The following is a 27540-nucleotide window of genomic DNA, read 5'->3' on the forward strand; positions in this document are numbered from 1 at the left end:
TGTTTGTCTCTTAGATTTAAACAGCAAGTCAGATAAACATTAAAGGGATTGGATTAGTTTCCTGAAATATAACTATCTTTGACCGAAATTTTGGTGTGTGAGGGATCACACCCAAGTTGGGTGGTGTTGTCTCACACATTCCTTCCCCTATATATATATATATATATATATCAATAAACTAAAACAAGATTGACATATTTTTGAAACGACACGTGGCGTAATCCTTGATCGACACGTGTCCTTTTAATTTATTTATTTTATAAATTAGTTTTTTTAGTTGTATATAAATTCAATTTCCTTATTAGACTTAGAATAAAACTCTAACTCTTGGCTTATATATACAAAACACATATGACCTTATTTGACTGATCATTTTCTCATTAATAAAAATGTTTTTTTTATTCTTTCTCAATTCTTTAACTCTTATTACTTATATTATTTGCCGTCATCCACTATGTTTATAAGTTCCGATTTTGATGTGATTGTAAAAATTTAAGGTAAATCTAACACTTTAACTAAACATATATTATATTTATCATTACTGATTATTACGAGTATAATTTAGCTTCAATCATTTGTTTACTTTAATTACAATTTATTTCATACTCATGAATGTGACATTTTCGAATTTTTTTAAGATAGAATCTATATAATAACCGTACATCATACGGGTATTAGAACTAGTATATATATATATGGGGTATGAGAATATAAGGTTATTAGGTACCTAAGCTTAGATGTCGGACACTCACATATTAATTTTTTAAACTATAAAAATCAGGGCCCAGACATTTATTCATTATATTAACAATAACATAACAATTTTTCAAATGATGAAAGCTTTAACTAACAAACTCTAAATTAAGCTAAACTACATAATTTACCCTCCTTAAAATAATTACACAACTAAAACTATATCAAGATTATTATATTTATAAAATAAAAAATAATAGAATAGAATAAAAAATTACCTGAACATATCATCTGTTATTTGCGACAAAATTCTGTCTATGTCTCTTAAAATGAAGAAGCAACCGAAAATGGAACGAGAGTTATGTTATGGGGTGTTTTTATTTACTTACTAGTGCTTAGACCCTGTGCGATGCACGGACAACCCTAAATAATTTTTCTTAAACTTTATTTTAAGATTGTATCAATGAATAAATATAACTGAGTTGGACATAATAAAAATATTCTTATGAGTTGATTAATTTAAGGAAAAAGAATGCTAGATATACCTTGGGATTTATTAATGATATACGAGGACTTAAAACGTGTACATTGCACGCCGGAGAGAAATTATAAAATTGATTGCCCATGTTAGGCGCATATAAGAAGGATTATGTTGGTTATTTGGATGTGATAGGTATTATGAATTTTCCCCCACTTTGATATATAGACCCACGTGGATGCGCTATAACCTTAAATAATTTTTTTAACACTAGTTCAAGCATGCATGTAGTGAAGTAAATGTACTCCTATTACAACTAATGACCATTTTAAAAAAAATTAATGACATAAAATGCATAGAAAAATCTTATTTAGCACTAAAATAAACCAAATATACCTCATAATTTTCATCACAAATTTGATAGGCTGTTCTTTGTATAAGATTTGAAATTTGTTGATAATTCATTTTAACTCCAATAGCACCAGTGGTATCTACAATCCTAATTTGCACATTAAACCTATCCAAGAAAAAAAAAACAAAACAGAGATACAATTTTACCACACAACTTAATGATTATAGAGTTTTAATATGAAATATAAATATATACCTAGGATTGATGAGAACTCCTTCCTTGTTACATGAACAACAAATCAACATTTTGTTGTCCCTTAAAGCATCAATAATGTCGACTGCATCCATGTAGAGATCAGTCAACTTAACTTCTTGAGAACAGTTCACACATTCCATTGAATACCATAACTGATCGGTTGGATTAAAACTGATTGTTGCAACAACAACCACTTTATCAAACTGTCAAAAATGAAAATGTTTATACATTAGAATGTTAAAAAGCTAGTTATAAATTCGAAAGAAAGTTATGTTAAAAAGTAATCTAATCAAAAAAGAAAAATTCACAAACAATGAATACTTACATGTTCGTCAATCAAGATCATCTCAATACTACCTATGTTATTAACATCTCCATATAGAGGTTGCTTCCATAGCTGTAAATTCTAACCGTTATCGTACATGGCTTATTATTTGGACGCAAATTTCTAATTGAAACATGGTTTAGTGAAGCCATGCTAAAATTGATCTGTTATGTGTTTACGTTTTGAAATGCCTTAAAACTGAATGAAAGTGGCCTTATATAGACATAGACATGCAAAGAAGTAATCGCCACAAGCAACACACGAACGGTTACATATTCAAATTTTCAAAAATTTGAACTTCTTGAAAGCATAACTAATCCGTTTTCGAAAATTTGAACTTCTTATAAAAGTAACTAATCCGTTGACCTTCCAAGGAGCAATATTGTAATGATTTTTAGGCTTTCTTGTATTTTTAAGCATGCCACATAGACAATAACTAACAACTTTTGAAGTGAGATTTATATAATGTAGGGATGGAATATGAAGAAGGAATACAGAACTCCATGAATTTGTCCTTAAAATTTAAAGTATGTACATAAATTAACATCCATTTTCAGATAGTATCTTCAAAACATCCTTTTAGTTTTATCTTTGTACTATTTTAAGTGTTTTTGTTCAAAGATCTAGGTTTGAATTTAGTGGTGTTAAGAGATTAAATGTTATACAGGGTTAGGACATATATATTACCAACATGGCAACATGGGTGGTTTAATGGAACCTGCAACTTCACTAAGCGGGGTAACATGAGGTGTTCATAGTTTGGTTTCAACCCGTTGAATGTAACTAGACCGTTTGAAAGAACCTAAAGAAAAGTAACTGTTTTTTAAATTTTGTTTTAGGTTCGGTTTATGACCACCATGCCTATTATTGTAAATCATATTGTTATCAATGTGAAATGTTCATTTGAAAACTAAAATTTCTGTGAAAACTAAAAAACTGATCAAAACACACTGTGATTTATATGTAATACAATGTGTTTTAATTGTGTTTTATAAAAACATTGTGTAATCTAAAAACATATTGTGTTAAGTTTTAAATCACAGTTTATTTTTATAGAGCGTGAAAATCAGAAAATTGTTCAAACACACTGTGATATGAATTTAACACAATATGTTTTCTAAAAATACATTAATAACACATTGTGTTAAATTCAAATCACAGTATGTTTTGATCAATTTTTACAAAAATTTTATCAATATAACGGTACAATTCCACAATAGATTTTCCATGGGAGGTTCGAGATTAGCCCGTCAATAGTGCCATATTTGGTTAACAATACAGTTTATTAGGCTTGGGTCATACACAATAGGACAAGCCTTGGGCCATATTATATACATAGTGGTTAATACAAACTATATACGTACAGTACACTATACTACTATAGGTTAAAAACTTTCTTTCCAGATTTAAACTTCTGTTAAAATATATCTAAAGGATTCGAGGAATTTGGTAAAAACGTTAAAAAATAAAAAAAAAAATAAGATTTAGATTGAAGTGGTTAAAAAAAATCCATACATAATGCATGTAATGGTCAAGATGTAACACCCCAACTAGGCGGAAACATGGGGCATTAATAGAAAAACTCAGCACAACATGGGAATTAAGTAGAGATGACTAAATGCATTCAAGGATTTGAGCAATCCATACATAATTCAAATACGATTACAAGTTTTGGATCAAATAATGCACGAGGAGCACAACACCATCAATAGTTTACAAAAGATAGTTTAATGATGGCTAATGATCCTAGGCATAACCCATGAACGGGTGCAATGAATCACGGATCCATAGAAGTCCAAGCTCAATCATATCACATGCAATGCAATCATCCATCACGTCTTTGATTCACTTGATTACCTGAAAAGTGTACTAAAATGCGTCAACATAAAGTTGGTGAGTTCGTAGGTTTTGACTATAAGAACCAAGTGCCGGGATAACAACCGTTTAACCTTGATACGAACATAGTTAGATCATTAAACGACCATAAAACCTTGGAACCTTGATTTGGATGGATAAACGATCACACACCTTGAAACCTTGATTGGGTCATTAAATGATCTCATAATTGGGATCGTTAAACGATCACCAAGCCTTGAAACCTTGATTGGATCATTTAATGAACCACATAACCTTGATACGAACATATACAATCACACAACCTTGATTCACAATCCAAACGAGCACATAACCTTGATAAACTAGCCAAACAATCATACGACCTTGATTCACAAAGCAAACAAACACATAACCTTGATAACTAGCCAAACATTCATACAACCTCGATTCACAAACAAACAAACACATAACCTTGATAAAATAGCCAATCATTCATGCAACCTTGATTCACAATTAAACGAACACATAACGATCAACAAAACGAGTAAACACGTTGTACACTTTCCACCCTAAAATAATATAGTGAAAAGGGGCTACGAACTCACCTTAGCTTTAGAAGTTGTTAGAATGAGCTTAAGCGGGTGAGCGGGGAGCACAACGATCACAAACCTATTACATCAACATCTTATCGTCACATTATATCCTACACTATGCCACCACCCAAAGAATGGTTTATAAGATGGATTTAGAACACAAAATATACATAATTAGCGAATATGTGGCACACAGGAAATGTATGTGGCACATATTTGGCTTTTTCAGATTTTTGGGAAAATATGAGCCACATGCATACATGTATGTGGCGCATATTTGACTCTGTTGAGATTTTACACAAAAACTGTGGCACATGCATTACTCATGTGGCACATATTTAGCTATTTCGGATTTTTGTCAATTATGTGGCACATGCACACATGCATGTGGCACATATTTGACCATGTTCGGAATTTACACAAAAACTGTGGCACATGCATACCCAATGTGCCACACCTGGGCATGTTCTTGCTCAAAACGGGTTTTGACACTAAAATTGACCCAAAACTCATTTTCAAGCTTGAATAGACGAAATTGAACATAAACAAACATAACCCACTATATAAATTCGATTCATAACATTATTTCTTGTCTAAAATCGTTCATGACCCATTTCACACATCCACGAACCCTAATCTTGACCTAATTACACTTTGAATCCGATTTTTACCAAGAGTTTGAGAGGTTAAGCTTAGAAACAAGTTTATAATTCTTAAATGATGAATTTGAGATGGATATACCTTACAAAAATCTTCCACAAAAGCTAAATTCCGGATTTGACCTGTTTTTGAATGAATCCTTGCACTATGAAACCCCAAATATTGATATATTGTTATTATGATGACAAAGATGAAAACCCCTAACCAATTCTTGCTAGAAACAACTAATTTTGTGTATTAAATTTAAAGAGAGAGAGAGAGCTATGTGCAAGAGCTCTTGCAATAAGTGTGAGAGAGAAAAGAGATAGTGAAAGAAATTTGGTGGGTGGGAGGGGATTGAATGCAAGAGGATGAGGTTGGGTCTTGGGTATGGGTTTGGGCATGGGTTGACCCATGGATAGTTCATTTACCTACTCAATCTAGTTACACCACAAGTTAGCAATCGACTATTACATTAACGACCATTCGATCTCATAAAACACCTTGAATATCATGCAAACACAACTTGACTAAAAACGATCATTATATATATATATATATATATATAAATGCATATTCACCTTAAACACAATTAAATCATAGTCAAACTCGATCATATATAGAGTAAACGATCATCATTAATCAAATGTACACAAAACTAATGGGTCAAATTTCTCGAATGTTACATTATTCCCCCGTTAAAGGAATTTCGTCCCGAAATTCGATCAAAACCCTAGTTACTAAACAAATGCGGATACTTGGCCTTCATAGACTCTTCACGTTCCCAAGTGAACTCGGGTCTGCGTCTAGCTCTCCATCTAACCTTGACGATCGTGTACCGAGTATTCTTCAACTTCCTAGTTTGACGATCAAGTATCTCTATCGGTTCTTCTACAAACTTCAACGTTTTATCCACTTGAATTTCTTCAAGAGGTACATGGAGTGCCGGATTCGCCAAACACTTCCTAAGGTTACACACATGAAAGACATTATGAACCCCACTCAATTCTTGAGGGAGTTCCAAACGATAAGCAACCGGACCGATACACTCTAAGATCTTAAATGGGCCTATATACCTTGGCCTTAACTTGCCACGCTTAACAAAACGAACCACGCCCTTCCAAGGAGACATCTTTAGCAAAACAAAATCACCTACCTCGAACTCAAGAGGCCTTCGCCTCACATTAGCATACTTCAATTGTCGTTCCCGGGCTACCCTCAATTTCTCCTTGATTTGTGAGATCACTTTAGTCGTCTCAACGACAATCTCGGGCCCAATGAGTTGGCTTTCACCAACTTCCGCCCAAGCTAATGGCGACCTACAATCTCTCCCATATAAGGCTCTAAAGGGAGCCATTCGAATAGAAGCATGGTAACTATTATTATAGGAGAATTCGACCAACGGTAAATGTGTGTCCCAATTGCCACCAAATTTAATGGCACAAGCCCTTAACATATCTTCAAGTGTTTGAATCGTCCTTTCGCTTTGACCATCGGTTTGTGAATGGAACGCCGTACTCATATCTGTAACACCCCGACTAAGGCGAAAACACGAGATGCCACAGAACGACATGGTACAAAAGATTTAAATATAAAACATCAACACAAGTTTTCAAATGACATTCAAATCCAAAAGATTACAAGTTCAAGATGACGTCTAAATCCATTACACAACCAAATTCATAATCAAAAGATCAAATGTTTGTGATACTTGTCCAACCATACAACAAACACATAGAATCCAAGAAGCGGTCCATGAAGCTAACTTACTGCTCTAAACCTGAAAAGCAGGAAGAAAAAGTGTCAACTACGAGAGTTGAGTGAGTTCATAAGTTTTAACTAACAACACATATATATAAACCAACCATATTCAAGGATAACGAGTCTTAAAATTTCCAAGTATTCTTTCAAATAATCATTTCTAAAGCGTATGTTCAACTTATAATAACCAACATAATAATATCAATATCATTTAGCCACATGGGCATATTTCAAGTAAACTTTGATGAGTAAATGCTTGAGCCACTACTACTACCATTTTGTCAAGTCCAACAATATATACATAATTCATTTCATAGCACAAGCTGTCAATCAAGTGCAGTATTAATAATAATAGGGTCGTGCCATGGAGACGACCATTCAAATTTAAGGTAGCTAGAACACCGCGTGGTCGGACTGGGAATGATGGCCGTCACAAAGGCAACCAAACATCCCACCGTTACACGTTGGGTGGGTGGACAAATCCTAGTTGCGCAACTCTCTAACTACAGGCCTCCACTTTCGGAGTAAATAGTAGTGTACCGAAAGAAAACGGGTTGACAGAACTCAAGCTCATCATAAAACATTTATCAAATTGAACATACAAGACAATTCCATTTCATAATCATACTATCAAGAATCATTTCATATATAGAAAGTAATTTTAATTATCATGCTTTTCACCCCGAAGTAAAACACATAAAAGAGTTGAAAGGGGGCTATGACTCACTTGATTTGAGAGTGAAAGAGAGCTGATCAAAAGTGAGATCTTTGGCTAGTGGTGTCTTTCCTCAAGCAAGCTTAAACCATGGTATTCGAAATATGCACAACGTAAGTGTGTGTTGCATGACTAGTAAACTAGATCATGAGATGTATGCTAAAAGACTTGCCCATCTTTGGTTGTTGTTTAATTATGGAATTCAAGTACATTATGTTGTTCACCTCATTTGGTTTGAAGACATTTGGTAGTGAAGGCCATTTATACGATTTTGTTCGGTTATTGGAATTTCGGTAGTTTAACTTTGTTTTATATATATTTTCCATTGCATACCTTGTTTAATAACCATATTTGACATTTGTGTTCTTATAATTTTAATGTTGATATATTTTACTGATTTATAATTATTTATTTAATTTAATATTATTTATTTATTTTATTGATTTATTAATTAAATAATTCCTTATAATTATTTTTAAGTCCTTTAATTATCTCTAAAATTCATATATAATTATAGATGGATTATCTACTGATTTCTAAGACTTTTTATTTGTAATGTTATGATTTTTATATTTATTTGTGCATTTTTTCTATTTATTTGATAATAATGATTAATTAGTGACTTTTACTTAATAATTTACTTTTAAATTGCATTACTCTTGTTCCCTTACTCATAATTATTTTTCCCCAGTAGGTTTTGGTCACTTTTATCGTTGGTTAAGTAGCTTTGATCAGATTCATGGTTTATATAATTTATTAATTAATTTATATACCTTTTAATTATCATTTTATTTCATTAAATCATATAAATTCTTACAAATCACCACAAAAGCTTTTGTCCAAAAATCCCAGGCCTTTTAGGCAACTTTTATCAATATAAATTTGTATCAATTCAACCTCTCTTGTGTATAGCTCAAATTGAGGACTTTATAATTAAAAATCGTTTACCGAAATAGTGATTTTTAAGCTATAAAGGTACTTCAAAATGAATTTTCATTCTTAATTCAATTATTACAGTAATTTCATCATATTTTGGTGGTTCAAGTCGTGATAGTGGTGGTGGTGTGATATGTGTAATTTTGTGCTTTCGGTTAGTGATTATTTGACCCGAAAATGTGATTTTTGAGCTAATTCTTGCCATGCATCAAGTGGCTTGAATTTTATACATTTGATATATCATATTTCCAGTAGGTTTGTCATGATTTCATGCTCAATATATTATGGTGCATGTGTGTGCTCAAAATGCATTTTTACAAGCTTTCGGTTTACGATTTCAAGCATATTTTAACTTGTTTTGATCCAAGTTTTATACTTTTGATATTTTATAAATTTTTCCAGAATATTAACTTCAAGATTAACATATTTTCAGTTAATAAAAGTCTCTAACCATCTCATAATCCAAATAACAATCCAACCTTCTTAAATCTAACATGTATGCACTTAAATCAATACCTTAATACAACCCTTAAACTATGCTTGAATCAACCCTTTATTAATCTAGCCTATAACCCTTATTATTAATAAGTGTTTATATGAACTTTTCTTCTTTTTTGTTGCTTTGTTGCTGCCAAAATTAGAGAGAAAAAGTTGTTTTTGAGAGAGTAAATGATTTGTGTGTGTAAAGTGGTGTTTAGTATGTGTTTGTGGTGAGTTCCAAGACTAAAAAGACATGCAAAATTTGAAAAGGAGATGTATGTGTGTGTGGGTATGGGGAACGACCACTTTAGGGGGATTTAGAGGGTTTTTTTTTTTTTTTTTTTATAAAAAAGTTGTAGGTATATTTGTATATATGTATAGGTTGTAAGTATATAGTTTGTAAGAGTATATTGTGTTTATTTGTAATGTTAGTGGGTTATTTAATCTAGTATATGCATATATATATATATTTCATGTGTATATATGTGTATGTATATGTTTTTTGTGTTTTAAGTTTGTTGCTCAATGGTTACAATTCTTGTAATTATATTAGGCTTATATATATACACTTATTATTATTCAAGCATTTTTTTTATGTACATAAGGACTTATAAATATTTTAAGATCCTCATACTATTTCCATGACCAAATATTAGTTAGTTGGCTTGATGGTTAGATTGTTGGGCATTTACAAGTATTTTTAAATCGCTAGCTCAACTTGTGAGACTCGCTTTATTATTTATAACTTGATTGAACATTAATAAAGTTTTTGTTCAATGGTATTTTTTAAAATTGAATTTAAAACTAATCAATAGCTTTAGATTACTAATTTAAGGGCATTATTTATAACGTTGATGTGACAACAGCAACTTAGATTTGATCTGTCTTTTAGATTAAGACATTATGTTACTTTATGTCGTATCTATATATATGTAATTGATAGATTATGGACTTTATATTTTGGTAATGATCGATTACATGTTTGGTGTTATATATATGTTATGTATGATGTTTGTTGTGTGTTATACAAGTACAAACATAATATGTGTTAGGATTCCTTGTTGATGAAACATTTAGGAATATAACCAAGTCTTGCCTCTAACGAAGATATTAATCTAACGAAGATAAGGAATATCTTCGTTAGAGGCAAACGAAGATAAACTTCGTTTGGTACAAACGAAGATTAACTTCGTTACATGGGCAGGGCTGCTAAGTTCGTAAGAACAAAGCCCAGCAAGCCCAGTTTCAATCTGAAACATATATATACGAATGAATACCCTAAATTGAGGTATCACATTCGACATACACATACACCAGGCGACTAAGTTCTTTCTATAGCTTATAGAAACGAATATAGCATCATACGGCTGATTATTTACTTGATAATTAGCGATATACACGATAACTAATCAAACTAGTTATCTCATGAGGATTCCGCACTCACGACATAACAATAGACGATCTCGAGAGCGATCTGTAGCTATCGAGGGACTCACACGGTTTTAGGAATGTCATCTTCATGGACCCTCAATTGATGATAACCCGACCTCAAATCAATCTTGGAGAAATATTGAGCACCTTGAAGTCGATCAAATAAATCGTCAATCCTAGGAAGTGGATAATGATTCTTCACCGTTAACTTATTTAATTCTCTATAATCAATACACAAGCGGAAAGATCCATCCTTCTTCTTGACAAACAAAACCGGTGCTCCCCATGGCGATTGACTAGGGCGAATGAAACCCTTGTCTTGGAGCTCTTTGAGTTGGGTGGGCAACTCTTGCATCTCGGTCATGGCTAAGCGATAAGGTGCTTTGGCTATGGGAGAAGCATTAGGAAGAAGGTCAATACGAAAATCAAGCTCACGAGATGAAGGCAAACCCGGTAGGTCATCCGGAAAAACATCCGCAAAATCTTTAACTACGGGAACGGTTTTCAATTCAACTTTGGTGACGTTTACATTATAGATTTTCCCTTCCCATGGCTCGGTTGTCTCACCTTGGACCACCAATTCTTCCCCGCTTTCCAATAGTATCCTCACAACCCTACTACCACAATCGATTATCGCATTCATAGCCGACAACCAATCCATACCCACGATTACATCAAAACTACCGATATCAAAAGGCATCAAATCTATGTAAAATGAGTGGTCACATAATTCTAGCACACAATCACGAACAACTTGACTAATTCTAGACAATCCACCATTTACCATTTCGAGTTCAAAATAATATGACAACGGGCTAAGACTAGCATCGATCAACGGGAGGACATCATTAGAAATGAGGCTATAATCGGCCCCGGAATCAAATAACACGGTAGCATATTAGTGATTGAGAATAAAAGTACCTGCTACAACATTGGGATCGACACGAGCCTCGGCCGCATTCATGGCAAAAGCTCTTCCACGTGGTGCTAGTTGTTGTTGTTGACCTTGTTGTCCTCGATTTTGATTGGGACCGGCAATTTGCAATTGATTCGGGTGCACGGTCACTTGAACTTGTTGGCCAATGGGGTTGGGACACCTATTACGGTAGTGGTCTTGGCTACCACACTCGTAACAAGTACCCCGGGCCATAGGAGGATATCGAACATTGAGAGGCATAGGATTTAAAGGAGCGGCACGAGGGTTGGTAGGACATATCCTTGAAATATGAACCACTTGATTACAATGAAAGCAAGCATCACACCGAGTGTGAGCCCTATGATGACGATTACACCGAGGGCATAAAGGAATAGCCCCGGTGTTAGCCTCCCTTGCCGGCATGACCGCCGCAAACACTTTTCCACCTCTTGATGGCCTCTTTTGGTGGTTTCTTTCATCTTTCTTTGTACCACTAGACTCGGGCACATCTTTCCTTTTGTTTTCATTCTTTCCTAGCTCACCACCCTTTACAAGCTCCATGGTGACACTAGCGGTTCAAGTGATAGCTTCATTAATAGTTAGTGGCATGGTAGGGTGAGTAACAAGCACCCTCACCTTATGAGGCAAGCCGACAACATACTTCTCCACCTTTCGATCTTCGGGTTTAACTAGATGGGGTATGAGTCTAGAAAGTTAGCCAAATCGGCGAGTGTACCCCACATGATCGGCTCCCTTCATAGTGAGCTTAGTAAATTTTTCCTCCAAATTCCTCATTTCATAGGGTGGACAATACTTAGCAATGATCATTTGTTTGAATTCTCCCAAGGAATAGAGTTAGCAAGATCGATCCCCAAGGAGTCTATTTCAAGGTTCCACCATTCAAGTGGATCACCACTTAACATGTTTGTGGCGTGTGAGACTCTTTAATCAAGAGTGCATCCACTTCTAGGGATCACGGATTCAATCTTCTCTAGCCACTCTAAACAACCGGTGGCTCCACCTTCACCCTTCCACTCCGGAGCTCCACAAGCCTTGAAGTCTTTAAAAATGCAACCTTGACGATAAGCATTGTTGTTTCTTTGTTGGACAAAAACATTTTCCCCATTCCCATCACCATTCACTTTCACATTTGCAACATGAATCGCTTCATCTTCCGGTTCTTTTTGTTCATTCCTATCCATGGCCGTCGAGATTCGGGCCACAAGTTCTGGCATAAGCTCATTGAGAGCTTGAGTGATAACCTCGGTTCTTACCGGGTGATTGGCACCACCCCGGCCACCTCGGCCACCACGACCTCCACGATTACCCCTATCGCCTCTACCACCTCTTCCGCCACGATTTCCACCTTCATTCTCTTGAACAATTGGCTCTTCTTGCTCGTTTTGACGCCTATAGTTAGTGTTAGCTCTCTTTGGTCTAACCATCTTTCCTGAACACACGTGTTAGATTAACAAGTTAAGTCCCACAGTTCACACACTGATATCAAAATCGACCTTCAAGTAACACACAATTTCTGCATCAAGTCCTTTTAAATCATTGCACGAATATAATTACCTCTACGGGGATATTAGCATGGCAATAATCTAAGGCTTCAACGATCACACAGTTCACAATCAACAATATAATCACAAATCAATTAATATCATATCAAGGGGGTCAAGTCATAACAAGGCGGGTTAAGCATAGTCCGAATCTAACTTCAACATTCGCTACATTAAAGGTGTATGTATACAGGGTGTACCAGCGGCTAACCCTCCATACCGTTAATATATTGAATGGAGGTCAGGACTCGGTTCCTTTATGTCTTCTAAGTATTGGTCGGGTATGTATACAGGGTGTACCAGCGGCTAACCCTCCACCTAACCAACACTCATTAGACACACCGGGTTACCTACTATGCCTCATCCGCAATGCGCAATCCACGAGATCATTAACTTCCATATGACTTAGGGTAATCATGGATTCGTTGATCAGGCTCCTCTATGATTACCGAATGTCATACTTCCGCCAATGCCATCGTTTCACGTTGCAAGGGACAAATGACAAATGGTTCCAAGATTCCACACATCAACATTCATCACAACGATCCAACAATTCACGGTGTATCCCGACACTATTACGATCATCAATTAATAAGTTTATCAAAACCCTACGAACTCCGATCAAACAAATTTCACATTCCAACCAATCACATTGCACACAAAATTCCCCTATAATGCAAGCTAAATATGATGTGTTTATGCAATGGTCATAGTTTAGGTCATTCCACCTAATTCTCTACAACCACGGCTTTGATACCATTCTGTAACACCCCAACTAGGCGGAAACATGGGGCATTAATAGAAAAGCTCAGCACGACATGGAAATTAAGTAGAGACGACTAAATGCATTCAAGGATTTGAGCAATCCATACATAATTCAAATACGATTACAAGTTTTGGATCAAATAATGCACGAGGAGCACAACACCATCAATAGTTTACAAAAGATAGTTCAATGATGGCTAATGTTCCTAGGCATAACCCATGAACGGGTGCAATGAATCACGGATCCATAGAAGTCCAAGCTCAATCCTATCACATGCAATGCAATCATCCATCACGTCTTTGATTCACTTGATTACCTGAAAAGTGTACTAAAATGCGTCAACATAAAGTTGGTGAGTTCGTAGGTTTTGACTATAAGAACCAAGTGTCGGGATAACAACCGTTTAACCTTGATATGAACATAGTTAGATCATTAAATGATCATAAAACCTTGAAACCTTGATTTGGATCGATAAACAATCACACACCTTGAAACCTTGATTGGGTCATTAAATGATCTCATAATTGGGATCGTTAAACGATCACCAAGCCTTGAAACCTTGATTGGATCATTTAATGAACCTCATAACCTTGATACGAACATATACAATCACACAACCTTGATTCACAATCCAAACGAGCACATAACCTTGATAAACTAGCCAAACAATCATACGACCTTGATTCACAAAGCAAACAAACACATAACCTTGATAACTAGCCAAACATTCATACAACCTCGATTCACAAAACAAACAAACACATAACCTTGATAAAATAGCCAATCATTCATGCAACCTTGATTCACAATTAAACGAACACATAACGATCAACAAAACGAGTAAACACGTTGTACACTTTCCACCCTAAAATAATATAGTGAAAAGGGGCTACGAACTCACCTTAGCTTTAGAAGTTGTTAGAATGAGCTTAAGCGGGTGAGCGGGGAGCACAACGATCACAAACCTATTACATCAACATCTTATCGTCACATTATATCCTACACTATGCCACCACCCCAAGAATGGTTTATAAGATGGATTTAGAACACAAAATATACATAATTAGCGAATATGTGGCACACAGGAAATGTATGTGGCACATATTTGGCTTTTTCAGATTTTTGGGCAAATATGAGCCACATGCATACATGTATGTGGTGCATATTTGACTCTGTTGAGATTTTACACAAAAACTGTGGCACATGCATTACTTCATGTGGCACATATTTAGCTATTTCGGATTTTTGTCAATTATGTGGCACATGCACACATGCATGTGGCACATATTTGACCCTGTTCGGAATTTACACAAAAACTGTGGCACATGCATACCCAATGTGCCACACCTGGGCATGTTCTTGCTCAAAACGGGTTTTGACACTAAAATTGACCCAAAACTCATTTTCAAGCTTGAATAGACGAAATTGAACATAAACAAACATAACCCACTATATAAATTCGATTCATAACATTATTTCTTGTCTAAAATCGTTCATGACCCATTTAACACATCCAAGAACCCTAATGTTGACCTAATTACACTTTGAATCCGATTTTTACCAAGAGTTTGAGAGGTTAAGCTTAGAAACAAGTTTATAAATCTTAAATGATGAATTTGAGATGGATATACCTTACAAAAATCTTCCACAAAAGCTAAATTCCGGATTTGACCCGTTTTCAAATGAATCCTTGCACTATGAAACCCCAAATTTTGATATATTGTTATTATGATGACAAAGATGAAAACCCCTAACCAATTCTTGCTAGAAACAACTAATTTTGTGTATTAAATTTAGAGAGAGAGAGAGAGAGAGCGCGCTATGTGCAAGAGTTCTTGCAATAAGTGAGAGAGAGAAAAGAGATAGTGAAAGGAATTTGGTGGGTGGGAGGGGATTGAATGCAAGAGGATGAGGTTGGGTCTTGGGTATGAGTTTGGGCATGGGTTGACCCATGGATAGTTCATTTACCTACTCAATCTAGTTACACCACAAGTTAGCAATCGACCATTACATTAACGACCATTCGATTTCATAAAACACCTTGAATATCATGCAAACACAACTTGACTAAAAACGATCATTATATATATATATATATAAATGCATATTCACCTTAAACACAATTAAATCATAGTCAAACTCGATCATATATAGAGTAAATTTCTCGAATGTTACACAAGATATAATCCGTGTCGGCTCAAAGTTTTTGGTTATCTTGAAATAGATCAAAATTTTGGGCCTAATTCCTTAACAAGTAAACAAAAAAAACCTCAAGTTATATTGTTGAACTATTAGTAAGAAAAAGTTATAGATCTTGATGTAAAAACGAATAAAAAATTTATTGCAATGGAAACTATATAATACGGAATAATATACTTAGTCAAAAGTTCAAACACCAAACTTACTATACAAAAATATTAAGGCCGTAGAGTTTTAGAGGTATAAAACGATTGCTTAGCACCTATTTAAAAAAAACCGGCGGTGGATATAATGTTTTAAAAAAGAATATAATCCTATTTATGTAATGCTGTCCCCCTACAAATATTATTTTGTGTACAAATTTGTTTTACAACTACCATATTTGAAGTTTGCATCTCAATTATATGCATAAGCTTAGAATAAATTGATCTATATTAAGATATCAAATAGATGGTCCCGAGTTGCAAGGAGATTGAAGTGAAGGTTTACATAGAACCAGCTGATTTTGATTTAAGGACTTGTTTAATGTTAAACATAAGAAACATATTAATATAAGTGAAGATCAAGAACACAAGTTTGTGAGAAAATCCAGCGACCATGTTCCCAATAAGGCGCCCGATTCTTTGATTTATCACCTACAAAAGTAATAATTCAATCTAAGTAACTAAAACTAGCTGAAATTTGCAGAATGGAAATTTATGACTTGATTACAAGACTAAGCTGACATGAATAAGTATGCCTCACCGGAAAGCATAAAATGGACAAAACATGGAAATTTACCCGGAATATTTGAATTCGGAACTCTTTTGAATTGTCCCTGTAAGTTATTTTTTGTTATATTTATTTTGTTTACTTTCAAGCTACAGTAACGTTTCTGTTTTTTTGTCAGCATTCAATACACACGACCGTATAAATACAACAGGTTCATGGTTCACAGTAAGGATTAGTGACTCAAGGTCTTTAGTGAGTTGAGTTAGATCATAAAGGTTGACTAAAATGTTCTTAGTTCAGATTTACAGAGATCGTGAAAAAAATGACCTCATTTAGAAAACGGGCCATATATAACAATGGACGTCCCAAAGCAGGAAATACATATATCTGAAAAGTTTAACCCTTTTATATGGAAACAACTCAATTCAGGTTGTAGTTTGGTGATAATAGAGACATAGAGTACCTATGATGGAAGTGGGTCGAAATGGTCATATTGGAACAAGTCAACTCTGAAGTGCACTTGAATGCCAAAAAACCTCCGACTTTGTAGCATTTTATACAATGAATTTCTATTTCTGATTACATAACTTTTGAAAAATAGGTTTAATACATCACTATTCATCAACTTCAGGAGAAAATGCAGAGAGTTTTGGACGGGCCCAGACTATTTTGACCCACTAACGTAACTTATAATGTTCACTATGTTTTACTAAATAACACAGATTTGCATTCCATCTTTATCACAGGTATGGTTGAAGTATAAGAACCACAAGGCAAGTTTCCTACTCTCAGGTCCAAAAAAGTCGTAAAGTAACAGCACCAACTTTACCTGAAGGAGATTATGCGTGTAGTGAAGTTGGAGCTGGAGCTGGAGCTTGTGGAACAATGGCAGGTAATATTAACTTTGGATTATTGGCAAAACTGAAACAATAGAGATTTTGAAGTCAATATCATGAAGGCCTATTAAAATTACACTAGAGGTGAAATTTTCAGCCAATTTACATATGTAGGTTGATTCGGGTTATAGTTATCTTTGATAGATTAAGAGGGTAAGATAAAAAAAATAAAAAAAAAACTTTTTGGTTAAAGACGTAATAAGTCAATGGTCAAAAGTCATTACATAAAGATTTTGAATGCATAAAACATCCTAAACCATTCTATTTAGCATATAAACTTTGAAAATACGTATAAAAATGTTTCACATCAATTGGCCTCTTTAAACTTGTACAAAACCTTGCTCTATAGTTTCTCAAATTAAAGAATTAACGACAGACCTCATTGGCGTGAACTGTGAAAAGGAGCCGTTGATGGGAACATATCCTCTCAAATGGTTACTTGATAAATCACTGCAATGATAACAGCCAAATACATTTAACTTTCCACAATTACATGAAACACATAAAACTAAAGCAAGCAAGCCAAAGTTGATACTCACAGAACTTGTAATGTAGTTATGGAAGTTAATGAATATGGAATAGTTCCTGTCAAAATGTTGTTGTTGAGACGACTATCCTTGCATAAAAGCAGAGAAACAACACCATTACTTCCAAAAAGATGACATTAATCATCTAATGATATATAGTTAATATTATGAACAATTTCGTTATGGATTGTTTGATATAACCTGTGTCTTGTGACTCTTGTCAAAGGAGCAAATGAGTCAACTTAAAGGTAGTCATAAGAAGAACGGGTCAAGTGGGTTAAAAGACAAAGTGTTTGTAACCATACATAATGCCTCCTAAATTGGATTATCAGAAGATTCAGATTGTGGTGCTTTTGTAACCATACATAATGCATTTATTATGCTTAGTATAAAGTGTTTTTCTTTATCCAATCATTACTAGAAAACAGCCGTTTGAACCTAAACCTGTTCTGACCCATTTCCCAAATTACCCATATTGCAACCTTAGACTGCCTAAAATCTAAAACAGTAATGAATATGAGATATAAATCAATATAAATTTTCAAAAAGAAAATATATGAATTATTTGAATTCGTACAGGAAGCGAAGTTTCTGAAGCTTGCCCAATGTTTTTGGAATGTGACCTGTCAACCGGTTCTGGTAAAGATCCAAGCTAACCAAATTCGTTAAGTTCCCAAGGGCTTTAGGAATTATTCCGTAAAAGTTATTATCATAAAGCTCCCTGCCAAACGAAGAAAATATATCATCTTTGGTACATGAATGAGTATTAGTTAGCGTTATTGAAAGAGGTAGCGTTTGGTATTTGGTCAAAACAGGTACATGTCATTTGTGAGGGTTTAAAATGGGTCAAATTGTACCGATCTATCATATTATGTCTATTATTAATGCGAATGTAATTACGAAACTTCAGTTATTTAAATACTTCACTTTAAAAATATAATAATGATTTAAGAGGAAGAGGATGTATGCTTTTGAAAAACTATACTTTTGGGTGACTTTTCCGCCTGTTTGGCCAACTATGACCCATTTCCATTTGATGCTATTTTCATTAATATATTGGTAGAAACAGATACAAAATGGGTGAACTTTTAGGCATATACATTATCTAAATTAGCGAACTTTCACAGCTAGTTAAGTAACACTTACAAGTATTGTAAATTGGAAAGCTGACCAAGCTGCGAAACCAGGTGACCGCTCAAGTTTGCATTCCCAAGATCACTGCAATTCACAAAATCCAGAACATAGATTACTTCGTAAGAGTCTACAATTCAAGAAATTGCTACCAAACCAACTCTTTTCAAAAGAGTGAATAAGCTTACACTCGAGTAACACTGTTTTCATTGTTGCAAGTTACATGAAACCATGTACACGGATTGACGAGGGTCTGATTCCAACTTGCGAGGACATTGTTAGGATCACTTAACTGTGTCTTAAAGGCGTACAAAGCATCAACTGTCTTACACATGAACTCAGTTGTTAGTGCACTTAAAAACATCATCATACTAATGAACTCTCACTAAAAACAAACATTATAAATGATATATATCATGTAACATTTAATCAAATTCTTCATACAATATGGAGATTACTTAGGGGTAAGTATAGAAAACCTATACACATACAATCCGAAATTGTTAGTATATATTAAACTTTAGATGTAGTATTGTGTATTATGTTCAAATATTGTTATTTTATGTACCTAGTTAATATTCTCCTGATGTGCCAATTAACTTATATGGATGTCTTTCAGCATTAGTATAATTGTTTATGCATACAATAAAACTTTGAAAGTTAAATACTAAAAGTAGAGGCATTCTAACTTCAGTAACTTGGATATATATAGTTATACAATAGACATTGGACTAAAGTTAAACACATTTTAAACACTTATCCCGGTTACTTATATCACATATAATGAGACTGTAAATATAAAATAAAATGACACAAATGGTTAAAACTTGCATACCTTCAGAATTTCCATAAACTCCTGACAAGTTAGATAATGCCAAAACAAACAAGAGAGCAGAAGCTGAAATCCGAGAGGGAATGCGTTCCATTATAACAGATCAACAGTTAATATTTAGATACAAAATTCTTAATTCTACTTCAAGGAGGTCTTCAAGATGTTTATATTATATATAGTAGAAATTATACTGCCTTATGAACAGATCAAATAAACAAATATGAAGAGAGTTGAATAATTGACTTGAAGGTTGGGCCAAGTCATCGTTTACTAGTCAAGCCTTCTAGCTAGTTGTGGAAAAAGTCAAAGATCAGCATATAAAGTTTTCTTTGTCACCATTTAAACACAAAAAAGTTAACTAAAAATTTGATAGTGTATTAATTTTTCTATTGACTTATTTGACCCTTTGTTTAGATTACTTGTCTCCTAATGACCACCACCGAGGTGTTCTAGCTAGTGGTCATGTCTCTCAAAAGGTTTCGGGTTTGATGCCATCGGGTAACTTCTTGAGGTAGCAAGTAGAGTGTTCGGAATCATAATAAGAATACCCTAATAGACCGTGTACATCTGAGTCGATAGACTTCTCCTTACCTAGTAACCTAACTAGGGAATACCTTGTCTATTTAATTGTTTATTTGACTCAATGACTCATAATGTCTCACACCTAAATACCTTGATTATAGTCAAAAAAGACTGCATCTGATGTTATAATCATATCTGTAGAGATTCAGTTTACTTTTAAATTAGTATATTACATGATATGTATACATTTTAGTTCGAAGGGTCACTTTCCCCCTAAACCATTTTAAAATACACATAGAGTAAAAACATGGACATAAAAGTAAACTGCAATATCCTTTCTCTTTCTTCCATTCTCATTTTCCTATTTTAAAGAAACTTCCACCCATATTTTTTTGGAATGACTATAATCAACAATTGTATGACCTTTACAGGATTGTGTACGAAGATTATGAAACCGACGATACTGTGGGCAGTATGCAAGATGATGGGTCAAGCAAAACTAGGCCGTCAAAGAAATGTGCAGTGTAAGAAGCATAACAAATTCATGTCACGATTTGTTAAGTTTACGTTTCATTAATATGTCCATGTGTGTTGTGCAGGTCACCTGGGATTATGAATTGAAGAACAGAGTGGAGCTGCAGACAACCTCCATTAAAACAAGACTGTTCAGGTTGATTGATAGAAGCCTGCCATATGTCACAATCAAAATAGTTGCTGCCATTGTTGGCTTTTCAATTTTATGTTTTGCATTACAAGTAATTTAAAAACAATTTTAGTGCTACATGAACTTTTGGAAACTATGTTTCACCCATTAATGACTTTTCGATTGGCCCGTTATAAGAACAATATGCTGCTCCTGCTAACACATAACAGGTCATTTTTTTGGGTATAACCATCGTGCTCACAACTTAATCACCGACGTCGCTACAACAAGAACGAATATACTATTACCATACCGTGCATCACACAAGCTTTCCCCTAGTTCTCTCTAAAAACAAGTATAATAATGTATTACAGCTTATCCAAGGAAAATTCATTATTCTCTATCAATAAATTAAAACAGGATTGTAACATCTATCGATCGACATATGACACAATATTAAAACGATATATGTTTTATTAGTCTATATTAATATAAAATTTCTTTCTTAAGATAACCTTTACCATTAAACTATTAAATTAAATATTATTAATAGATCCTATATATATTATAATTATAATTATAATTATAATTGTAATATACAAATATGTCTACGTATAACTTTATAATATAATATTAATCATTCTTAAATACAGTCTAATCTTATACGTACATCAACAAATGTTAATAACTTTCCATAATATATTTAATAATCGATATCTATGTAAATGTATATATGTCATCTTTGGTGGTAACATATATGTATAGTCGAATTAGGGTATGTTTAGCAAATGTAGCTGTAGCTAGTAGCTATAGTTTGTAGCTGGATATGTTTGGCATAAGCTTTTCAAGAGCTTTACAGGAGCTTTAACTTTTTATTTTAAACTAAAAGCTCCTAAAATATTAAAAACTTTGTTTGGATGCAACTAGCTTTAACTTTTATTTGAAAGAAAAAACTTCAAAATGAAACGTTGGTTGAAATAGCATTTCAGGAGCTTTAACTTTTCGATGGAGCTTTTACTCTTTAAAAGTTACACAAATGCCTCTTAAAGTTGAAGCTACAGCTACCAAACCAAACACTTTTAAAAAATAAGAGCTACAGCTACTTTTGCCAAACATACCCGACTATGTTTGGCAAGAGCTTTTCAAGAGTTTTTGGGGAGCTTTAGCTTTTAATTTTGAACAAAAAGCTCCTCTTGTGTTATGTTTGACAAGAGCTTTTGGGAACTTTAGCTTTTAATTTTGAGCAAAAAGCTCCTCTTGTGTTAAAAACTTTGTTTTGGATGCAACTAGCTTTAGCTTTTATTTGGAAAAAAAAACTTCAAAATGAAACGTTTCTTGAAGTAACGTTTCAGAAGCTTTAGCTTTTCGATGAAGCTTTTTGTCATTAAAAGTAGACAAATTCATCTTAAAGCAGCAGCTACAGCTACCATACCAAACAATTTTAAGAAGTAAAAGCTCTAGCTAACAGCTTTGCTTAAAAGCTACAGCTTACAACTCCAACTACTCAATAATATTTACGTCCCATAGAGATTAAAATTTTTTAAAGAAACAACGATTGATTTTGTTTCTTTATGTGGTGTTTGACTACACCAATTATAACATTGAGCATGTATATCAATAGGTTTTTTTTGTAAGGTTTTTATAAGAATGTAAGAGATTAAGAAGTGTATAATAAGATAGTGTCACATATTGAATTTTTCTTATATATGTCCGTCATTATATTTACGAAGCACCTAACCCGACCAGGGAAAAAGCAGTAACCCGACCACCCACTATTAGCGGCGACGTCGCCGCAAATAGTGGGTCCCCCATCTGTCAGTCAACGGCTGTAACTGGCCGAATCACGTGGGTGTGGAGCCCACTATTAGCGGCGACGTCGCCGCAAATAGTAGGTCCCCCCACTACAGATCCATCGTCGATATAAACAAGGCAGCCCTCTTCTTCTTCTTCGTTCGTCTTCTCCATTTTACTCCTCCGTAAAAACTTTTAATTTCTCCAAAAAATCCATTCTTCTCCATTAGTATAACTCACAAATCCGACCATCTATCTCCTCATCATCATTATCAACGTTCTTTTTTACACCATCTACGTTTTCCGGTCTCCCGGAGTCCATTTTCAGGCGTATTTTTTAGCGGCGACATTTTTCCGGCGATTATATTTTTCGGCGTACCAGTTTTGCGGGGAACCTATTTTCCACCATTGATATACGGGAAAACAGATTTGAAACTTTTCCGGTTTACTCCGGCGATATTGTTTTCCGGCGACTAATATTTTTTGCCGGCCAGCCATCCGTTATTTGTTCTACTCTTTTTTCCAGTAAACCATTTTTTAGACGAGGTAACACTCATTTACCTTTTTATATATAATAATGTTATCAAATATTTATTTCTTATAGAAATTATTAGTTATAGAATTGTTATATTTTTTTGTTAGAAAATATATGTTGAAAAAAAAAGTTAGAAAAAATATGTGTTAGAAAATATGTGTTATAAAATATTAGTTATATAAATGTTATAGTTTAATGTTATATAAAATATATGTTAGGAACAAGTGTTAGTAAATATATGTTAGAAAGTATTAGTTATAGAAATGTTATAGTTTTATAGTTAGGAAAGATTACTTATGTTATTATAGTTAGGAATGATATGATTTTAGAAATTCATAAATATTTAAGAAAACATTTGTAGTTATAATTATTGTTTATTATAGTTCAAAGTATGATTCTTAGTTAGAAAACACTTTTTAGTATGATTGTAATTGTTAATATAGTTGTTATTAGGTTAGTATTAATGTTATAAACGAATGTTTGAAAAAAAGTTGCAAAAAAGTGGTCATTTTAGGTATAATAATTTTGGAAAACAATTTTGTGTCGAAAATATGTTAATTTAGGTCGCACCTTTTTTATGACTTTTATGTTTGTTTATGTTATTTTATAAATTGGGACGGCTGATGTAGGTTAAAATGGCTGCACTTCACGGCGGAGATGGTGGCAACGACCCTCCAAACTGGGGGTGGAATCCCGAATGGGGTTGTAGGCGTACGGGTGGTAAGTATATATTAATGTACGTTGCATATAAATATATGGTACATATGTATATATATATATATTTGTTATTTTATTTTGTTTTGCAGGTATTAGCACAGGGAGAGCTGCTGCTGCTAACAACGATCTAGAGCGCGAGTTTCAGAATTCGGGACGCCGAATCTCGCTTATGTTAAATAACGATCTCAGTAGGTGGCAGGCAATCGGGGACCACGTCAAGTGGTACAAGAGCTATTTGGGGATCTATGTCGCTACCGTCCCACATAATTACGAGTCGTGGGATCAGGTGCCCCAGCCCATCAAAGATGGACTTACTGACTGGCTTATGGTATAAAACTAATTTTTTTTTACTTTTTAAATACTTTATTTAAAAAAAATGGTAGATGCTAACTTTTACTTGGTACTATTGCAGAGACGGTTCTACTTAGAACCATATCTAGGTCACCTAGAAAATCACCCGTTACGAGAGGCCGTGACCAGGATGATACGTCAGGATGCCCTGAAGATCTACAGGGATAAAAAAGCAAAATTCAAGAAGACTTAGTTCACTGACAGGGGTGGGTCCCAGAGGCTGGCAGAACTGGAGGGTCAACCTCCGTATGGGATGCCTCCACAGGTGTGGAGTTATCTACTGGGTTACTTGACCAGCGAGCCCCGGATGATTGTTGCCCAAAGAAACACTACAAACAGGCAGCAACAAAATAATTTTGTCAGTACTCACGGTCGGCAGTCATACGCTCAGCGTGAATGGCGTTACGCTGTAAGTTATACGTAATTATTTATATCCACGTATGTAAACATATATCTATACAGAGATACACATACAAATATATAACTTTGATTAATGTATATACAGGAAGATAATGACGGGCGACGTGAGGACCCGCCCGAGTTTTATTTGCGGGCCCACACGAGACGAGATGGGATGGTGCAGGACGCAGTTATGCCCATTGATGTAAGATCTTGCACAAATCCGGGAAAAAGATATTTTTTTGGTATATTTATATTAAGTATAACTAATTTTTAGTTATTATTAACTTAATTTTCATGTGCTACAGGAGCGGCTTCTTGATACCCACCAAAGACTTTCCCAAGTGCCCAATACCCCGCCTACGCAGACATATGTGGACGCTTTAGGGACACGATCGGGACATACTCGTGTGGTTGGGCGTGTGGTTAGGGGAACACGTGGACTGAATGTCCCCCTCCCAGAGGATATAGAGCAACCCTTCCTAGCCCAGCAGTCACCGTCCTTTAACGTCAATGATATGTTCGCCCAGGGTAGCCCTTGGACCCAGTCATCATTCAAAGACGGACCTACGTCATCATCCCATGCTGGGCCTAGCACGTCACGGGCCCCCACACAGCGGTTGGGTAGTGATAGTGATAGTGATGATGAAAGTGATTAGTTTTCCTTTTTTTTATTGTTTGTTTTCATCGTTTAACTGAAGTGTGATTTCCTTTTGTAATCTTCATTTGCGTGATATAATCATTTGTTTTTTTTATGTTTGTATACATTTGTTGATAAAAAAATAATTGTAATCAACTTTATAAAAGTATTATAAAATCAATGTATGTACAACAGAAAAGTATGAAAAATTGTTGATTAAAACTTGTTTTGGAACAACAACAACTTAAATACATAAAAAAATATATACAATAAAAAAAGGATACATACAAACAACCTATATAAAACATTGAACGAATTTAATCATTTATTACAATAGGAGGGCCTGGTGGTACTCTTGGCATGTTTGCGTACAACCATTTTTGATACGCATCTTCTTGATTTGCGTACGTTAATGCTAGTCGACGTGCAGGATCGGTTGCGTGAAATTCCCATTCCGGATTCTTGTAGGCCATTGGGTAGTCGCCTGCTAATTTCACTGCAACAAAATGGGTTTCGTTGTTTATTAGGGCAATACTTATCGGTTGTTTGAATAACAGCTGCTCTAAGCCGTGATGCATCGGAAATACTGTGCGGGAGTCACGTAGGCTAACACAGTTGACTATTATACCAAGCTTATTGGTCAGGAGGATATGGAACCACACTTTACTCATCCAATGATGTATGGGCCGGCTTCGTCCATAATAAGATGTTCGCAGCGCCGACAACATTCGGTTGCCCTCTGTTTGCCCAAACATTTGCATGTACCCATCGAGGTCAGATTCAAACTCCGCAAGCATCTGCGTACGAACCCACTCTGCACCCATCTCCTCATCTAGCCCCAAAGCTACAGCAGTAGCTCGAAATCCACAGTTACCGTCTCCTTTGACATTTTGTGTGCCTACAACGTACGGCCTTAAGTACGATGGTATCTCACCTAGTACCCAATCGTAATTTTTGGAAAGAGTGGCGTTATACGGTTCCGCAACATACCCAACCCAACTGGCCGATGATTGTGCCTCTAACTCCGGATCTGAAACCTGCGCCTGCCTTGATTCATATATGGGTGCATTTCTAGATTGTGTAGGTGGTGGCCTGAAGATGTCATCTACTAAGTTGGAATATGGTTGGTCATAGTTGAGCCAATGGTCTTGGGACGTATCGCCGAATCCATATAATTTTTGTGTCACATATGGTGTATCCCCGACCCCGTAGGATTGGGACGGGTCCCCCCACGTATATATATCATCAAGACCTGGATATGGGTGCAGGTTTCCGAAAATGTCAGGATTATCTTTGACCCATTCTGATTCAGGGTGGGATTGATCGTCGAACAATTTTCGGTTCTCCGGATAACGACAGGACTGGGACGGCTCGTACGTACTATGTCTGGCGGGCTGCGCAGGTGGGGGTTTGTTCAAATCTGGCACATTGTATTCCCTCGGTCGACTGGACTTGGATTTTCGTAGCCCAGGTGGGTTGGTGTTGAGATCCGGCACCTAGACCATTAGTAAGAATCAGTTTCCTTACCTGAGGTAGTTATATATACTGTATTTATTGAATAAGACAAATATTTTTTAGATGTATTATGTATACCTTTGGCGGCTTTTGTTTCGAGCCGACTGGTCTTCCGCGTGTGGTCTTTTGAACAAGAGGATCATTCACTTGTGTCTTACCAGGCTTAAACATGTCTTTAATTTTTGACAACCAATGTTTCTTTTGGGCCTTGGGTTGCTGATCCAAGAAATTCGTAAGACCATCAACGACTTTATGGACATCGTCTTCTTCGTCTTCGTCTTCTACACATGTCCACGGTGTTAAGTCAAGCTTTTTCCAAAACGGGTCTATGACATGAGGCTATATACGAGTCCCTGCATTTTTTTTATATAAATAAGTGAACGAAATTATGTG

At 34.9% G+C, this 27540-nt stretch overlaps 1 protein-coding gene and 4 long non-coding RNA genes across 5 annotated transcripts; 2 read left to right on the top strand and 3 right to left on the bottom strand.

Annotated features, from left to right (window-relative positions):
• Positions 1–3924: 3924 nt before the first annotated feature.
• Positions 3925–5314, bottom strand: LOC122599031. The gene is made up of 3 exons (XR_006323846.1): positions 5274–5314; positions 4545–4608; positions 3925–3960 (listed from the first exon to the last, which is right to left on the bottom strand). It is a non-coding gene; the product is annotated as an uncharacterized LOC122599031 (long non-coding RNA).
• Positions 5315–13905: 8591 nt separating this feature from the next.
• On the bottom strand, positions 13906–15444 carry LOC122598891. The gene is made up of 3 exons (XR_006323770.1): positions 15370–15444; positions 14640–14703; positions 13906–14054 (listed from the first exon to the last, which is right to left on the bottom strand). It is a non-coding gene; the product is annotated as an uncharacterized LOC122598891 (long non-coding RNA).
• Positions 15445–16351: 907 nt separating this feature from the next.
• Positions 16352–20214, bottom strand: LOC122600377 (BRASSINOSTEROID INSENSITIVE 1-associated receptor kinase 1-like). The gene is made up of 8 exons (XM_043773086.1): positions 20038–20214; positions 19391–19523; positions 19218–19289; positions 18649–18792; positions 18084–18155; positions 17923–17994; positions 17478–17569; positions 16352–16572 (listed from the first exon to the last, which is right to left on the bottom strand). Exons 1-7 carry the CDS (start codon positions 20126–20128, stop codon positions 17488–17490), a joined length of 666 nt encoding a protein of 221 aa, XP_043629021.1. The 5' UTR covers positions 20129–20214; the 3' UTR covers positions 16352–16572; positions 17478–17487.
• A 638-nt stretch (positions 20215–20852) lies between these two features.
• LOC122598991 lies at positions 20853–21337 on the top strand. The gene is made up of 2 exons (XR_006323818.1): positions 20853–21080; positions 21156–21337. It is a non-coding gene; the product is annotated as an uncharacterized LOC122598991 (long non-coding RNA).
• A 2181-nt stretch (positions 21338–23518) lies between these two features.
• LOC122599049 lies at positions 23519–24395 on the top strand. The gene is made up of 3 exons (XR_006323850.1): positions 23519–23536; positions 24155–24245; positions 24332–24395. It is a non-coding gene; the product is annotated as an uncharacterized LOC122599049 (long non-coding RNA).
• Positions 24396–27540: the final 3145 nt, after the last annotated feature.

The sequence above is a fragment of the Erigeron canadensis genome, chromosome 5, assembly GCF_010389155.1.
Source record: "Erigeron canadensis isolate Cc75 chromosome 5, C_canadensis_v1, whole genome shotgun sequence".
NCBI classification, from domain to species: domain Eukaryota; kingdom Viridiplantae; phylum Streptophyta; class Magnoliopsida; order Asterales; family Asteraceae; genus Erigeron; species Erigeron canadensis.

Coding starts and splice junctions, on each gene's coding strand:
- LOC122600377 (XM_043773086.1), bottom strand. CDS start 20,128: ATGGAACGCATTCCCTCTCGGATTTCAGCTTCTGCTCTCTTGTTTGTT. Junction 18,156..18,648: donor CTTCAGAAACTTCGCTTCCT/GTACGAATTCAA, acceptor ATGCAAGGATAG/TCGTCTCAACAACAACATTT. Junction 17,995..18,083: donor ATAACTACATTACAAGTTCT/GTGAGTATCAAC, acceptor TTATCATTGCAG/TGATTTATCAAGTAACCATT.